Consider the following 19,416-nt stretch of genomic DNA (forward strand, 5'->3'; position numbering starts at 1 on the left):
TACCTTTTTTCTTAATATTATTGACAAAATGGTATAAGAACTATCATTTAATATAAATACTAAAGCATATATATTACCTTCTCCTATAGCAACAGGTCACTTTCAAAAACGTTCTTATACATGAGATTCAATAGTGAGAAGAGTAATGTATGGCCGCAGCTTTCCTATTCTTGCTGACTCACAGATAACACTATGTTATTTACCCACAGACCAAAGCAAACAAATAGAAACAGTGTTGGCAATGATAATAACAACAAAGATAAATGATTTTTAATGTGTCAGACTGTAGGAAAATAGCCCTTTAGAGGTAGAAATATAAAAAAGGAGAATTTAAAAATTAGTAACCACTTAAGATCTTTAAAGTGTATTTTTGACAACGCTTAAAAGAAATTACTAAATTGTTAAAATCATAGTATCTTTTATAAATTTAAGTTTTTCTTGATATTAACTCCATGTTTTCTTTTTCTTTTTTTTTTTGCATCATTTTTGTCTTTTTCTTACTTTTATTATTTATGCAAGATGAGACAGTAAGTACTTCACTTCTACTTCTGGTAATATCGAAGACCAGAGAACATGACATTATGAATGGTTCTTCATTGAGCAGGAAGATAATTCTCAAGTTTATCAGAGGCTCCATCATAGGAGTCGAGGACACAGTGTCTAAAATCACTCTGGATCCTGGAGTCATTCATTAGCCCCCCTCTTTCCCTTCCCTTCAGATCTTTCCTCTCTTCTGGTTCCTTTGTCTCCTCTTGATGACATATGTATTCAGGTCTTCCTTATTCATAAAAGAAAACCTTTTTCTTGTTGTGCACATCCCCATTTCTTATCTTAGTCTTTCCTTTCTCAGCCAAAACTTTTGAAAGAAGAATTTACACTCACTAATGGAGCTTCCTTACCTATCGTTTGCTCAAGCCCTTCCTCAATCTAGTTTTTACCCCAGCACACTTCTGAAACTCAAGCAAGGATTACCAATGACCCACCTATCACACACTTTATCCTCAGAAATGTGAACTCTGAATCCAGTTTTCTGGTAGTTGGAGAAAGTCACATACCTATGAGGAACTGTGTCACTATAAACTCATGGTTTCAACTCATCTGGATACTCAAAGTTGGGAGCATAATCTTTTAATAATGCCTTATCTCTACCTTCAATTCCCTCAAAAACTACATGAGTCTGTCATTATTCCTTTTTAAGCCTCCAAACAACTTCCTCAAACAGTACTCTCAGTAAATCACCTCCCTTGCCAACCATTCAGGTCTTTTGGCATATTATCCTCTCTCTTTCTAGAGACTCCTTGTTTTCAGCATATGTGTTTAAAGGTTTAAGTCCTTCATGTTGATAAATCTCAAATTTCTACCTGATACTCACCACCTCCCCAACATTCACTGAGCACTCACTTTATGCCAGTCACTGTGGTTGGTGTTTTTTATACACTATTACTAATCCTTGCAGTATCCTCGTAAAATAGATACTATCCCCATTTCACATGCAGAGAAACTGAGAATTAAAGAGGCTAAGAGAATTGCACAAGGCTACACAACTAGTAAATGGCATTGCCAGGATGTAGGCAGATTTGTCTAGCTCAAAGCCCATACTCCTGAAATAATGACAGCAGCAACAACTAATATGAGAAGTACTATTTGTCAGATGATGGTCTAAGCCATTTTCATGCTTCAGTACATTTAATCTTCATAATCACCCTATAAAGGAGCTGCTATTATTATTTCCATGCTAAAAATTGTCTTTTAACTTCCTATTGAATAGGAGGAATTCAGTATTACCTTAATATTACCTAGGTATTTCAGACTCATGTCCGAAACTGAATTCCTTTTATCTACCCTCAGTCTGCTCCTCTTCCTATACTCTTTACCTTGGTGAATGACACCAGCATCTTCCAGTTGTCCACATAAAAACCTGGAAGTCATTCCATATCTCTTCTTTACCATCCCCTTCTTCTGCTCATGCACTATATATTAAGTTTCTTGATTCTTCCCAATCTTGCTATTTCCTTCCTTCATGTTACTGATATTTCTTTCCTGTTTTACTGCATTAAATAATAAGCTCCACAAGGACAGAAACATAGAAGAGTGCTTAATCCACAGCAGATATTTGATAAATACAATTGACTCTTGAACAACACAGGTTGCAGTTCAAGGTTCCTGAACTGCACCAGGTGCACCTATACATGGATGGGGGGGGGGTGATAAATACAGTACAGTACTTTATCTGTATTTTCTCTTCCTTATGATTTTCTTAATAACATTTTCTTTTCTCCAGCTTACTGGATTGTAAGAATATAGTACATGATACATATAACATGTAAAATATGTTAATCAATTATGTTATCAATAAGGCTTCCAGTCAACAATAGGCTATTAGTGGTTAATATTTTGGGGAGTCAAAGGTTATATATGAATTTTTGGCTGTGCATGGGGGAGGGCCGGCATCCCTAACCTCTTTATTATTCAAGGGTCAACTGTATTTGCTGAATGTATAAATAAATGACTTAGCTTGCAGCTTCCTACTTTTGGGCTCACAGCTCTCTGATCCATTCTTCACAATGCTACTAGAGACCTTTTTTAAAGGAATATCTGATATTAATCTTCAACTTATAAAACTGTACCTGGTTCACCTTCTTATATGTAGTAAGAGCCTCTAGGGCCCACTGTAATCTGGCTCTTCTCTATCTCTTGACCCTTAACTTTTACTACTCCTTGTCTGCTTTTACCTCATACATATATATTCTGGTTTTGACATACTGCCAAAGTACAGTTTCTGAAACTGTGATATTTTTGAACATGATGTTCTCTCTCCCTGAAACAGGCCAGTGCACCAATACCAGTTACTCGCCTAACTCCTTCAACTCAGGAAACAGATCTCTATCAATCGCAGGATGAGTTAAAAATCCTTCCTGATGTTCCCACAGTATGTCATGTCAGTACTGAGTTATGAGCACATTACCACCAGTGTCCTTATCATCTTGTTTTGGGTTAACTGTGCATCTTCCACATCAAATTTTGAATGTCTTAAGAGCAAAGAAAATCTTCCCATCTCTCTTTCTTCTCTCCTTCTTTTTCTCATTTTCACTCTTTAGACAGCTATTCCTTATCACTGCCCTTCAATATGTAAAATATTTGGTAAATGACTGTTCAAAGCTCATGAGCAGCTTCAGTCTTCAGATTGAAAGGGACTCTACTCTGCATTAGCTTTAGTAACTTGTTGGTGGGCGGAGTGGGGGGGGGGTTGGGGGAGACACCAAACCAAAGGCTTGATGCTTTTACGTTTTTGATCATCAGTGACTCCCGGGTTCTTAAAAGCTTATAGCTCAACAATCTAATGAATATGTTTAAAGAATTCTTTTTACTTTGAGCAAATGGCTAGCTCTTTACTTAACTCTACAAAAGCTCATCTCATAACTTATTCTTTCACAGAATCTTAATATAGTGCCTTGCCGTTTATTCTGTCAACGTGGCACTTCCCTATAGAAGTATCATACATGAAGTTGAGGATTATCCTTTTCACATAACTATAAAAAATTATGCAGCATACACATACCTATCTCTAATATATTGGTATGTTTCTCCAAGTGAACAAAGAGAAAAAATATTTATCTACCTATATGTATTAGTGGCCATACTATGGACTTTCACAAATTTTAACTTACTTATTCATCAGAACAAATATTTGAGGTATTACCTCTAGTTTACAAATGAAGACAATAAATTTTAGAAAGAATAAATAACTCGCTTAAGGTGATACAGTTATGAAGTTGTACCCAAACCAAGGCCTGTCTTATTATAAAGATTATGCATTTAACTCCCCCACTATATTTTCCAAAATATAAATGGGTCATATTTTGGATAATAATTTGTTTTAATTTTAAAACAATCCCAGGGGTAATTGATATTCCCATTTTATGGCCCAGGAAGTTGAGCCTCAGCGTTTAAGTGACAGGACTAAAATCTCATAGCTACTAAGGAGCAGAACGATGTATGGAATGCCAGTCTCTTCTCCCACTAAGACCAGAAGATGTAGATTCATCCTTGATAGATATTCCTCTGTTAATGATGTTTAAATACAGTGGAACAGGAAAAGACCAAGGACGTGCATACATTGACAAGGACTCTAAGAGATGAGGGAATTCTAAAAAGATAAGTCAGTAATAGTTAAAAGCAACAGAGAAGGCAATACTAAATTCTACTATAGCTAGCATACAATGCTAAGTATATCAGCTTTGATATCAGAATCCTGAGTTTGACTTTTCTACCTTTGCTACTTATTTTCTTTTGTATGTTTGTGTGGAGTATGTTAAAATACATGCCACATATCATTTCACCTCTATATGCATCTTCAGTATGCATCTCTAAAAATATAGACAGATATTCGCTCACCCAACTTCAATGCTATTACTTTAACAAAATTAATAATTCTTGGTATCATTTCATCTAGCCAGGCCGTAATCAGATTTTCCTGATTGTTTCACAAATGTCTTTTTACAGTTGAAGCAGGACCCAAAGCCTCACTGTTTCATTTGGTGTGTTTAAGTCTCTCTTAATCTAGAGTGATACTCTCTTATTTTCCGCAGCAGACCGGTTTCAGAAACTAGATCAGTTGTCCTTTAAGAGGCTGCTGTTCTGTGGTGTCACTTCCTTTTGGTGTCACTTAACTTTGCTCATCTAGCTCAAGGATTGGCAAACTTTTTCTGTAAAAGGGCCAGATAGTAAATATTTTAGGCTTTGTGGGTCACACAGTCTCTGTTGCAACTACTCAACTCTGACACTGTGGCATGAAAGCAGCCATACACAATAACTAAATGCACCAGACTGGTTGTATTTGAACATTATGAAAATACAAAACAAGACAAAACAAAAAACAGGCAGGCTGGTTTTAGCTCGAAGGCCATGGTTCCCGACTTCTGCTGTAGAAGGCTGATTTGACGCAGGTTCAACATTTTTGGCTGGAATACTTCAGAGCTTGTGCTGTATGCTTTATAGGTATCACATTAGGACGCACACACTAACTGCTTGCCCTAGTTTTCATGAGACTGAGATTAATCAATAGGTATAGATAGGGCAACCTGATTCCTCCACTGTAAAGTTCCCATATAACCGTTTGTCTAATAGTTTCATTTACTAATGATTATAGCCTGAATATTCTTTATACATTCATTACCTGAAATTCTGCAATGATTTTTCTCAACAAATGTTATTTGCTTACTTTGAAACATAATTCACACAGAAAAATAAGATATATATAGCATATAATATATATGTAGCATTTAAAGCAATAACTGGCATATTGGTAAGCACTCAATAAAACTGGGTATTATTTTTATTTTTGACAGATTTGAAAATACTCCAACCTTTGACCCAGTATTCTACTTTTATGACTTAACCACAAGGAAAATAATAAAAAATTAAGATAAATATTATAAAAGCATGTCTATTACAGTATTTATAAATGTGAACAAAACTGCAGATGATCTAATGTTCAACATTATGGAAACAGTTTATGAGGAAAAGTGATATGGAAAAATGCCCAAAATCTATGTCAAGTAATACCAATAAATCCATCAGCCAAGGACTACCATTTCTACTAGTCAGGTACGAATGCTCGTTTCATTGCACCCTAACTACATGTTGATTTTTCTGTCTCTATTGAACATTTTGAACACTTAACAAAAGTTGATTTTTACATATTTACTAAATTAGTATGTGATATTTACTTGAGATTTCTTTGTAAAATTAATTTTTGTTTCTAATTTTATTAGCCATCCAATTACCATTTCTATAAGCTCTCTTTGGTCCATCTACTGAGGAAGGAAGAAAATGAACATTTTATGTAGAAAGTATTTGCTTAAGTTATTTAATAGGCTCATAACAAACTTTGAGGGTAGGTGGCATAAAATCTAATAATCCAGCATCTTGCCATTTAGAAATCTCAATTAATAGCAAACCAAAATTAATTCAGAAAACACTAATGATCTGGTATCTGTGGCTCATCTATCAGCACTGCAAGCAGATGAGTTCCAGTAATGAATTTAAAAGAGCAAATGTATCATAAGTTAATCAGTTTGCCTATAAGCAACATTGAGTTTAGGGAGGTCTGTTAAATAAAACTACAAAGAAGCAGTAGAGCATAATGGTTAAGAGCATGGATTATAGAGCCAAACTATCTGGGTTCAAATCCTAGCTCTTCCACTTACTGATATGTGAACTTGGCTAAAATACACAGCTTCTCTGTGTCTCAGGTTCCTTATCTATCAAATGATAGTATAATAGTATCCAGGCTGATAAGGCTGTTATGAGAAGAAAGTGACTGTGTGTGTATATGCATACATGAATACACATATATATACACAGATACACAGTGATTAGAACACTTCCCAGCACATAGCAATTGCTACATGTTTGCTACTGATAGAAAAATGAGTCTATAAATCAGTCTCACTTTGTCTCTTGCTATTCCATATAGCATAGCTTACTATTCAGATACTATATTGTATATATTTAAATATTTAAAAATATTTCTACTTTAATAACCCATGCACAATCTGGGTGATCGAGATATGACTTCTTAAAAAGTGACTCTGATGCTGTGTCAGATATAGTATTTTTTTAAAAAGGGAAACAGTCAATATAGATCACATATACCACAACTTCACAGAGGTTTCTTATCTTTTACAGCAGTGCTTCTCAAACTTGAATATGAAAGAAATCATCTGTGAATCTTGTTAAAATGGAGATTCTAATTCAGTATCTGGGGGCAGGGCCTGAGATTCTGCATTTCTAACAAGTTTCCAGGTAGTACCAATGCAGCTGGTTCAAGAATGGCACTATCAGGGGTCATGAATGAACTTTAAGGAGATCTGGAATAACACGATATCATATACGAAATTCTCTGTGAATGTGCTTATGTGGATTATTTTCTGAGGAAAGGACCCACAATTCTTATTATAATCTCAGAGGTGGGGGTGTGAGTAGGGGAAAGGGCAGGTAGAGAGTAAGAGAATTCGCAGGAGAGGTGAGAAAGACACGTCAGTTCCAGAGCTAACTGAAAAAAACCCCAAAATTGTCATTACAAAAAAGGAAAATTATCTGTAAAGACAAATATTTTATATTTTGTACAACAATTACCACTTAGAAAACTATATGAAGAATCACAAACCATTCTAAATTATAGACAATTACATTGTAGACAATTATAACTTAGAAGATTAAGCCGAAGAATCTTTAAATTCAAGAATAAAAACACAGGGATATAAAACTCTAAGAAATAAAAAAGGCCAAGATATGTCATATTCACTTAAGAGGAGTTCTAAAAGTAGAGAACTTACAGGATAATGGAGTTAAAATACACGTACATACGTATGTATACATATACATAACATATACAACATACGCATAAAACTATCTTCCCAACACACATCTAGATATGTTCAGATAAAATCACTACCAAATACCAAACAGTAATAATGACTGAAAATACATATATAAACACATTGGTGAAAACTGTAAACTCCAAAAGGAAATTATTACAAGCTTCCAAAGGAACAAAGGAATGAGAATCAAAATGGCAACTTAAAGTTACAAGATAATAAAGTAATTCTGGATAGAATTCTGCACAGAAAATACTGAAACCTGGAATGCCCTCCCCCCACCCTCGCCAAACCATTATTTAAGTGTGAAGACAAAATAAAGAAACATTTTCAGCTGTGTATACCTAAATATATATTTACAACCAGTACATATTTCTTAGGGAGAGAGAGAATACAATTCAAGAATGTATTTTAGCAAAATTTAAAAAATCAAACTAATTAAAGACTTCAAGAAAAATAACATGGGACAAAGAAAATGATAAGGGAAAGGGGGAAGAAAACTTAAGAAATCAAAATAATTGTTAAGAATGGCTATGCAAATTTTAATGTAATTAATTTGGGGAAGTATTTTAACACCTCCTTTTTTTTAATTTTATTCTGTAAAATTTCAAACATGCACAAAATAGAACAGAATAGTGCGTTCTCATGTATCATCCTCCCATATGTCTGATAAGGGGTTAATATCCACAAATATAAAGAACTCTTACAACTCAACAACAAAAAGATAATTCAACCAATTAAGAAATGGCAAAGGATTTGAACAGACATTCACAAATGGTCAATAATGAGAAAAAAAATCTCAACATCACTACTCATTAGAAAAATGCAAAGAAACCACAGTAAGATACCACTTCATACCTACAGGGATGCCTCTAATAAAAAGATGGCCAATAACAAGCATCGGTGAAGATGCAGAGAAACTGGAACTCTTACATATTGTTGGTAGGACTGTAAAATTGTACAGCCATTTGGAAAACAGTATAGCATTTCCTCAGAAAGGTAAATGTAGAATTACCAAAAGACCCAGCAATTCCACTCTATGCATATACTCAAGAGAACTGAAAAATGTCCATGCAAAAACATGTACACAAATAGTCATAGCTGCATTATTCATAAAAAGTAGAAACCACCCAAATGTTTGTCAGCTGATGAGTAGATAAACAAAATGTGGTTTATCCATACAATGAAATACTATTTGACTATAAAAAGCAATGAAGTATTGATTCATGGTAGAACATGGATGAATCATGAAAACAAACTAGATGAAAGAAGCCAGGCATATAAGATCACATATTGTATGATTCCACATATATGAAATGTCTTTAGTGACATAGAGCTTATCAGTGGTTGCCAAGTGAAATAATCAGAACATAATAAAATCTTTTACACTAACCAATGAAATCAACAAAAACAAAAAAGTTTACAAATACATCTAAAAATATTAACAGATTAGGGATTAGATCTGATAATCAGGCAGGAAGAGAGGGGAGGCTAGTTTACAGGAGAAAGAAAAGGAGTGGAGGGAGGAAGAAATTTAGGACGGACTATGTATTGATCTCATAACTATGAACACAAAGTCTAAAAAAAATTACTAAACGTATTCCAGCAGATTAAAAGAAAATACATCATTACCAACTTGTTATGGCCTATTACGTAAATGTAAAGATAGTTCAACATTAGGAATCGCATGAATATAACTTACTCCATTCATGGAGAAAGGAATTCAGGTATTATGTGGCATTATGCTAGGTATGTTTCACTTGCATACCTCTGGCCCTCATAAACGCCTTATGATCATCTTGGAAATGAAAAAACTTATGTGATAAAATTAAATACCTATTTTCAAAAACTTATTAATATAGGAATTGAAAATCTCTAATTTGATTAAAAATAACAGAAACCTATAGCAAATATCACACTTAAAAAAAATAAAAAGAAAGATGGGGTCAGGAACCATTAAATTAAAGACTTAATAGATATCAACAATTGCAGAGTACAGACCTTATCTGGCTCCTGATCCAAACAAGTGTCTAAAAATTCATGTTTATATGACAACTAGGGCCATATGTACACAGCTGGATATTTGATGGTAACTAGGAATTGTTAATGTTTTAAGTGTGATAATGGTATTGAGTTGTTTTTTTTTTTTTTTTTAAGATTTTATTTATTTATTTAACAGAGAGAGACACAGCGAGAGAGGGAACACAAGCAGGGGGAGTGGGAGAGGGAGAAGCAGGCTTCCTGCAGAGCAGGGAGCCCGATGCGGGGCTCGATCCCAGGACCCTGGGATCATGACCTGAGCCGAAGGCAGACGCTTAACCATCTGAGCCACCCAGGCGCACCTGTTTTTTTTTTTTTTAAGTCCCCACATCTTAAAGATACATAGTAAAATATGAATAAATTAGATGTCTGGGATTTGCTTCAAAATCATTTGTGTTTAGGGAGTGAGTACAAGTCTAGATAAAACAAGGCTGGCCATTTAATGATAATTTGTTGAATCTGGATATTGGGCATATCAGGTTAGTTACACTAGTTTTTCTACTTTTGAGTATGTTTGGAATTTTCCGAAGTACAAAGTTTTAAAACTGTTTTTAATTATCAAACCCAAAGGAAAAAAAAATCAAAGAACGAAACAAAAAGCCAAACACTAGAGAGAATATAAATTATCAGAAAACCTTCTATAGATACTATTATCAAACACTGTTCTATTTTTAAAAAATTTTATTACTTAACTTTTGAGATATATACATAATTGCACTAATTGAAAGTTTACAGTGCAATGAGCAATCACCAGAAAACTCCATTATCTGTGTAAACTACCACTTAGGTCAAGAAATAGCATAGGAGCAGCAGCCCAAAAACTACCCTGGTAAACAATCCTCTCAATCACAACCTCTCCTGCTTCCCACCAGTAGGGAAGTGCTATACTCACCTTGCATTCTAACTTCTTAGATTGTAACCATATAGTATCTTGTAATTTTGTGTCTGACTTCTTTTGTTCAACATGTGAAATCCACCTATGCTACAGGTACCAGTAATTGGTTCTTTTTCATTACTTTATATGCAAGTTATTCTCAAAATGTGGTCAGTGGATTCCTGGGAATTACCAAGACCCTTTCAGAGTTTAACAGAATAAAGTTCATTGGGATATGGTTTCAGATTCCATGTTGCAACTAAACTTAAAAAAATAACTACGTGTCAAGTTCGGGTGAAGCATCAAAGAATATTCACATTTATCTGAAAAGGCTATTAAAATACTTCTCCCTTTGCAATAACACATCTGTGTGAGGCAAGATTTCTTCCTATATTTCAACCAAAACATGTCACAACAGACTGACTGCAGATACAGACATGAGAAATCAGTTGTCTTCTATTAAGCCAGACATTAATTTGCAAAAATGTATAGCAGTGCCACTCTTCTCACTAATTTTTGCCTGTTTGGGAAAATATGGTTGTGATTTTACATATTTTTATTTAATGTATGCGATTTATGGTCACACATAATGGCTTTCTTACTGTCATTTTAAATTTAATTGTGGCGTCCTGAGACCTAAAAGTTTGAAGAATGCTGCTGTGGTTCCCTTATGCTAATACACCATAATCAATTCATCCATTCATTCTACTGGGGATGGACAGAGGGGCTGTTTTTCACCTGGGACTATAAAGAATAAGGATGCTACGAATAATCTTGTACATATCTTTTGGCACACATTATGTTCCCACTTCTGTTGAGTTTACACCTTGGAGTAGAACTGCCAGATCACAGGGTATGTTCACATTCAACTTTAATAGATACTGTTTTCCACAGTGGCTATTAAGCATTTGAAATGTGGTTAGTCTAATTAAGATGGGCTATAGGTATAAAATTTACACTGGATTTTGGAGACTTAATATGAAAAACATTGCAGAGTATCTCAGTAATTATTTTCTATTGATTACATATCAAAATGATAGTATTTTAGATATACAATATTGAGTTAAATAATTATTTACATTAATGACACCTGCCTCTCTCTTTTTTTAATATGGCTACTAGAAAATTTAAAACTATGTCATGACTTACATTTGAGGCTCACATTATGTATCTTAGACAGTGCTGCTACATGGGGAAATAGAAGTAAAACAGGCCAATATCAATATTGTATATAAGAAGTCTGAGATGCTCCTGAGAAGGGCACCTTTTAAGGAAGACTGCCCAAAGGAGATAACATCTAAAGGAAGGCCGAAGGACAGGCAGGAGTTAGCCTAGTGAAGAAAGTGATACAAAAGGAAGGTAAAGCCAGGCAGAGCGTGCAAAGGCCAGGAGACAAGAGAAATGCGTTTAGTATAGCAGAAATGGTGGAGGGTAGGGGGGTGGTGAAGGGAAATAACAAGAGACAAGAAAGGAAAAACTAGCCAGATCATAAGGGGCCTGGTGAGTTATGCCTATATTTTAGGAACAGGGAACTAGTGTTGGGTTTTAAGCAAGGAAATTACATAATTATATTTGTACTTTAGAAAAGCCACTCTGGCTGCTGCTATGTATATAACTGAATCTGGACAAGACTAGAGTGAAAATTAGTTGGGAGCTGTTACAATAATGTAGACAAAAACAACGACGGGTCTCTATACAAAGAGAACAGCAGTAGAGGGATGTGAGCCTTAGGCAAAATCACTGCTCTCAGATTCAGCTTCTGCTATACTTACCTCCCTAATACTCTGAGGATTTAAGCAAGGCACCTCTTGGTAAAGGTGTTCTGTATTCTAAGTCTTGGTAAAAGGTTCTAGTGTCACTAGAACAGGCATTAATTCAAGAAACTGAATTCTATTTCAGAATATACCGGATACAAAGATTCATCTCTTCTCCAACTTACTAACCTAAAACCTAAATAACGCTTTAATAATCAATGAAATTAAGTCAGATAAGAAAAGGCTTACTTTCTTACTCATGTTTAAGAAGTAAATCCCAACTACTAAACATGGTACCGTGCTCCATTTAGTCAATTCAATATTAAAAGATCAGTACCATTCCCCATTTCTCTAAAAATGGAAAATAAGTGAATTAAAGGTAGATATCAAGTTACTCTCATTCAGTGGTATGCATGTGAGTGTAAAACAATTTCGCTTCTTCACTAAACTGATCCTAGTAGGGCAGTGAGTTATCAAATATTTAAGAGTCAACTAGAAAACTATTCTGTCAGCTTCATTTATTTTGAGGTTTCGAGATCTTCTAAAGTTGTATCTTCTGTAAATAAACTATGCAATCCAGGGGAATAAAGATAAAAAGGTCACTTACTTTTTCCAAAATGTTCTGAAACTTTCTAATCTACCAATATATCCTTGCCTCTTCTAAGATATAAAGCACTTTAATTGACCACTTAATATAAAGCATCTAACTTCGGCAAAAAGGTCCTTAAATCTTCTCTTCTACCCTTTGCTTCTTGCCTGAAATACTCTTAAAACACTGTAGAAAGTTATGTTCTATACTTATTTCATGGACAAAAATGACAGACCTTAGAACTGAGTTCTCCACAGGACACTTGTTAAGCCTCTCCCCTTATAACTGAAATCCTCATTCTTCCTTGTCCTGTGTTGTACAGCTGTTCACCACAGTACCCCTTCTTGCATTGAGTGTTCTTAGCCTTCCCTTTTCTAGCTTAAATAACAGAAACTTAAATTCCTAGGGTCTAAACTCCTCTACTGAATTATAGAAGCAAATCACCCTAAACCTCTCCTCCCTCCTCGTCACTCTCACCTGATCCCATGTCATATTACTTCAGGAAATCTCCATCTTCCCACCCTGAAACTTTTAACAGACCCAAGTACACTGGCACCAATATTTTCTTCCTTCCCTGTTGTGACAAGAGAGGAAGCATCCCTTTCTTTCTGATCAAAAAGGCAATCCATACTCTTCTATCTGCACTATTACTACCTTGGTCCAAGGTCCTGTGTCTCTCACCTGGATCACAGCCAAAACCTGATCATCCCATGTCTACTCTTGTCTACTTCACAACAATTCTCCACACAGTAGACAAAAGTTACTGTTTTCAAACCATAAATCACATTATGTGCACTTAGGCTTCTTTTATAACTACACTCAAATAAATTCAAACTCTTTACCATGGTTTCCAAAGCCCTGAGTTCCTGCCTAAGGTTCTAAGCTCACCTCACCACTCTCCCGCATGACCGTTGTGCTCCAGCTACACTGGTTTTATTAATTTACCAACACTTTCCTGATTCTGGGTCTTTCACATGTGGTGCCCAAGGGCAAGGCTCTCTTTTCCCAATCATAATATGGTTAGCCATCCTTTAGGTCTTACAAATGACTCTACAAAGAAGTCTTCTCATTACCCTGCGTCTGTTATTCACGATCTCTGCCTCTTATCAGTTTCCTATTATAACTTACTCACTAGACTGTCAACCTTATGAGGGCAGAAACTCACACAGTGCCAGATAAAAGCAAGTGCTCAATGAACATTTGCCAACTGAATGAATGAGCAAAGAGAGGATTATGTTGCAATCCTGGCTCTACTATTTCCTAGTGGTTTGATCTTAGATAAGTCACAACCCTTCTGAGCTTCAATTTTTTTCTTCTATAGAAAAGGGACAAATACCTTATAGGATTGCCAAATGAGACCTACTAAAGATGAACTGGCAATCAATAAAGACCAAGCACAGTATCTGAACTTTATTTAATAAATGGTACAAACTTAATTTAATAAATGTTAGTTTCTTTCCCTTCCTTCTATAGCTTAGACAGTGAGAATTCCTTAGGGTAATTCAGTATTGAAACTAAAATATATAGAGATAGGTCTATATATACACCTACTGTTGCATATAGTTAAAAAGACTGATGATGTGCATCTGAACGGATAGATTGTAACTTGTATTTATAGGATCTAATAATATGCTTTAGAAAATGAGAATAAGTAGTGTACATCTATCACTCACTCCTCCCCAAAAAACGGTGGGGGTGGGGGAGGAGAAAAAGAGAAGAAACTGGAAGGAAAGGTAACCTTAGAAATTAGAGGCCATTAACTCAACTTCAATTCCCAAATTTAGAACAACCTTCATTTCCCTATAAAGACTTGCAGCAAGAACAAGACTAAAACTCATTCTAAAATAAAAACATTTTCTGTTTGCTTAAATCTATATAAATCTCATCTATATTTATTTACCCCCCTTTTACCTTTCATTCTTTAAACTGTAACAACATTTATAAAAGATAAGGGGAAAAAAACCAAGAAAAAACCTCAACTACAAAAACACCTCAGATCAGAAACACAAAAAGGTTTCACTGTTCCCTTAATTTCTTGATAAGCTTTAAATTGTCTAACCACAAAAGTCAGTCTTTTCTTTCCATTCTCTTTAACTGCTGCTGCTCACTTTTCAGCCTGACATCACTTTTATGTTTTTGTCAGAGATTTTACTTTCTAGGAACCTTCTAAATCATTTACCATACATCATTCAAATCTCCTCCATATTCTTCCTAGAACATAGCTAGCCCTCTGAAAGTGGTCATTTAATACTTTCTGCCTGATAACTGCTTAGAATTTTATAGAATGTGCTATGGACCTTCATATTGTCCCCAGGATATGGATATAATTTAGATTCTAAACCCAAGGAAGGGTTTATGTTAAGCAATTAATTCAGTTTTATTCAACATATTTTATGTAATCAAGCTTGACTTTTTTAGAAGTAATTGGAATCTGGTTTAGATTTTTTTCTCATGTTCCAGTTACTTCTACAACCTTTCTAAAATTGGAACTTCTAGTCTCTCCTTAAACTGGAAATTTATAAAATGCTGCTGAATGTTCCATAAAAATTCATGGGAAAAGACTTACCCATTAGATATAAAATGCAAGAATAAAAGGAGTATTTTATGTTACCACAACCTCTGGAACAGTACTGTGCATAGCACAGACTTTTGACTATAATTAGCTGAATACCAGCTTAAAGAAGAATTTTATCACAGGCCAGTCAGTTATGCCAGGAAGAGTTCTTACTGCTATCAAATGCTCTGGCAGCAAGTGGCCAGAAACTAACCATCTGCAATTCTCCAAGGCTATTGTAAAATGATATACAAATACCACAAACATTTCAAATTACATTTTAAGGTCTCATCTGGGGCTGTGTTTTTCAAACTAAGAACTGCAATCTATTAGTGGGTCCAAAATTAATGAGTCCAACCAGCAAATGAAGAAAGGAAGGGTGAGAGAAGGAGGGATAAATAGAATATAAAATGTTGGAGTGCATCACAGGTAGTAAGAGTATTATTTCATAATCTTTGTTTTGTTCTGTATACTGGGAGTAACATAAAATGTATTTTAAGGGTGGGTTTCAGTAAAAAAAAAAAAAAAGTTAGAAAGCAACGATCTGGGAGACAAACAGAAGTGGAAAAGGATAAAGCAATGGAACTGTTAACGATTACCAAATTATGGGTTGGGAGATGAGCCAACCAACACCTTCGTTGACTAGGAGACAGTTTTGGAAATCTCCATGCCCTTGCAAAAGCCAGACATCCCTATGTGAGATCTGAAGAAGCACCTTCTCTTACAGTAGGCCTACAACAATGCCCAGCAAAGCTCACAGTTGCTCCCACTAATGTTTTTATCTCTTCAAACTTCCAAAGGCAGAGGTCAACTTTTACTTTCCACTAACTCTTAGGCACATTCAATAGTTAAGTTACAGCAGCTAAGATACAGCAGCTCTTGAAAGATAATTATTGGTTCTTGAACAACCCCTTCTAGAAAATATTAATGATATTTCATATCACAATTTAGTGTTCCAAATAAAGCTCTGACATTCAGAAAAGTAATGTGGAAGTGTAACAGTCACACTATTCCACTAAAATGGTCACATTTAACAGTCACGTACAAAGACCTCTAAAACCGCCATGTGAAGAGAATACACACTAAAATAAACAGAATCTTTGAAATGTTTCAAAGATTCAAGACACACTTGGAGCCATTTAATATTGCCATTAATGGATTAAGAGTCATTCTGTGAAGAGTTAGTATCGGAACTGCCTAAATATTGGCCAACCTGCGTTTTTTCACTGAGTCTATGTTAAGTGTTACTATGAACACTCAGTTATTGTTTCTTAGTTTTATTTATTTGAGAAAGAGAGAGAGAGAGAGAGCGCGCGCGCATGCACACACATGCCCAAATGTGGGGGGGGGGGGCAGCAGAGGAAGAGGAACAAGCAGACTGCCCTAAGCACAGAGCCCAATGTGGGGCTTGATCCCCTGACCCTGAGATCATAACCTGAGCTGAAATCAAGAGTCTGAAGCTTAATGACTGACCCACCCAGGTGCCCCTGAGTACTCAGTTGTTTTAACAATGATTTCTAATTATTTTTGGGAAGCCACTTAAAAAAACCAAAACACTTTTTGGTGCATAAGGGACAGTTTCATAAATTACAGTTAATATCTGTCCTAAAGGTCCAAGGTGGTGGATATTTCTCAGGATGCATCCATTACTCCTCACAACTAGGGCATATTCAAGTAAAACAAACCCCACTGCTGTTATAGAAGCACATCCCCCATATTATTGTTATAGCTTTTTCTTTTCTCTCTCATATAAACCCACATTTGGCTGCAGAGACAGAAGAGGACAAAAGTGCAGCTATAAAGAGAATTTCTCCAGTTGCAGGGTGAAGGGTACCTTTAATCTCTGCTCACATAGTTTAATGTTCTGCCTGGCTCACTACCTCCTTTTTTCTTATACTTTGAAACTTGCTGTGCTTGAGACATCAACCCTGGCACAATTACTTGCTAGTTTTATAACATGGTCCCCCATTGTTGGAAAAGAAGTTTCATTCTTTGCCTACTAACAATTCCTCACTGAACACAAATTCCAAAAAGATAAATCTTTGATAAGCACCTATCAGAAAGTCGTTTTGTGCAAGTACAAAAAAATGTACAAAGACAAATTACGGGGTTCACAGCCCTGGAGGCAAAAAGACTTTTAGTTCAAACAATAATGACACGGGTTTTAATGAAAGAGCTTAAAGAGCTCATTTATTTATCCATTCTGATCAGACATCACTAAGATTCAATTTTGACTAGAGCAGAGGACAAAGCAGGACACTTCTAATCACCCTAGATTAAAGATGCCTTCTTGCTTTCTTCTCTCTTCTGGGCCGTTACACCAAACCTAGAGCAGAACTATACCACCTTCAGGCTAGAATAAACAACATAATAGCTTATTGATCTCTGGTGTAGACCCAAGCCCACAAGTCATCAGGCAAGTAGGGATCACAGAGACTTCATGCAACTAACACTCAAAAGTCATGAACAACGTTTCCTGATCACACACAAGCATACCATTGGCAATGATCACATCGAATGTGGACCAAACCTTTCTCCAGCCCAAACAAACAAAAATAATAATATGTTAATCAGGTCAGGCAGCAAGTAATACATTTTGAATCATACTGAAAAACTATTTTTTGGTTGTCAGTAAATATTAATTTATGTTCATTAAATTCATTTACTGTAATTTCTCAGGTTTTTAAAGTTATCATCATTCAATTCCACAGATAAATGCTTTCAAAAGAGGTAATACTTGCTGGTGAATGACGTGTTGACTTAACTCCATCACCACACCATTAGTGGAATGAGTGTTTGTGGCAAATGACTTAGACGTTTTCTAAGTGAAATCTCCACAAAACGGTAAACTTCAAATTATTTCCTTCTGAAGATATCAAAACACCATTCTAAAAAGTAAAGCTTAACTGTGTTCATTGAAACACCTTTTCAATGCGTTTCACTGATAAACTAAGAACGGTTAAGTCAGAAGTGGAACTCAAGTCTCAAGCAATGAATGCTCTAATTAATTCCATTTAGCTCTAGTTCAGACCCTGATGTAATAATATAAAGCTCAGTCCTCACACACAGGCTTCAGCCGTCTCTTAACCTCAAAGGAGTATATGCAACGCAATCCACAGACTGGAATGAAGCAACAGTGACAACACTAGCGGCCAGTGACGGATGAAATGACAAATGAACTAGGAGTCAGGGCAGACATCTACGCCCTAAGGGAGAGACTGAGGTGGGGCTGGAAACTATTTTCTGGCCTTCTCCCGCGTGCTGCTTCTGGGGAAGGGACAGGATCCAGCACGCCCGGGATCGACAGAGCCTCGGCCTCCGAGGTGCAGGAGTGGGAAGAGAGCAGCGGGCTGCCTTTTCAGGGATGGGGAAGATGGGGGATTGGAACGGTGGGAATTCCACTGGGGAGAGAACTTCCTGACCCCGGAAGGGTCGGGGGTGGCAGGACCGTCCCGACAGCGGCGAGGGCGACCTCCTCTTCCTTCTCACACAGTCATACATCTTTGTGTGTGTGGATTGTGCAAGGGGCCCTCCAGCCCAGGTCGGTAAGTCCGCCCGCCACCCGCTCGCTCCACCGGGACTCCCTCCGGCCGGGACGCCCAAACCCCTCTCAGACAACCCCAAGGGTCTGGAGGTGGTGAGTGGACGAAAGCATCTTCGTGTGTGGACACCTCTCGGGGCATCCACCCCTCGCCGGGTCTTTGTCCCGCCGGCGGCGGGGGTCTCTCCCCGGTTCTCGCGGGGAACCCCTGTCCTGGAGGCCTTGGGGCCCAGGGTCGCCCCAGCTTTGTTCGGTCAGCGGGGCGCAGGGACGCGGACACTCACCGTACACTCCGGCGAGGAAAAGCAAGACCAACGCAGACCTCCACCGCGGAGACTCTTTTGTGCTCCAACGACTGGCCATAACCACGGCAGATGGAGTGAGCGAGGAGGAGATGGAGGAGGAGGAGGAGCTGGGGCCAGACGCCGCCGCCACCGAGCCCCCGGCTGCTCCCTGCGCGCTCCGCGGCGGCGGGAGGGGAGGGGCCGCCGCCGCCGCCGCCGCCGCCCGCCCGCCCGCGCTCCCTCCCTCTGGCCCACCCTCAGCAGCGTGCCAGCTCCCACCCCGGGCGGCGCGAGAGCCCTACGCGGGACGGCTTTCCCGGCGGCAGGGGCAGGTTGAGCGCACGCGGGCGCGAGGCGAGGGGGCGGCGGAAGCGCGACTCCGGCCTCGCACCGCACAG

The 19,416-nt window shown here is 37.2% G+C and overlaps 1 protein-coding gene across 2 annotated transcripts in view; it reads right to left on the reverse strand.

Annotated features, from left to right (window-relative positions):
* Positions 1–19,193, reverse strand: part of LRP12 (LDL receptor related protein 12) — a 74,243-nt gene extending 55,050 nt beyond the window's left edge. For both annotated transcript variants that reach the window (XM_032415600.1, XM_032415599.1), the window contains exon 1: positions 19,019–19,193. In XM_032415600.1, the coding sequence (XP_032271491.1) occupies positions 19,019–19,097 (79 nt within the window). In that variant the 5' untranslated portion in view covers positions 19,098–19,193. The remainder of the gene's footprint in view (positions 1–19,018) is intronic.
* Positions 19,194–19,416: the final 223 nt, after the last annotated feature.

This window comes from Phoca vitulina, unplaced genomic scaffold (genome assembly GCF_004348235.1).
Source record: "Phoca vitulina isolate PV1807 unplaced genomic scaffold, GSC_HSeal_1.0 scaffold18, whole genome shotgun sequence".
In the NCBI taxonomy this organism is placed as follows: Eukaryota; Metazoa; Chordata; class Mammalia; order Carnivora; family Phocidae; genus Phoca; species Phoca vitulina.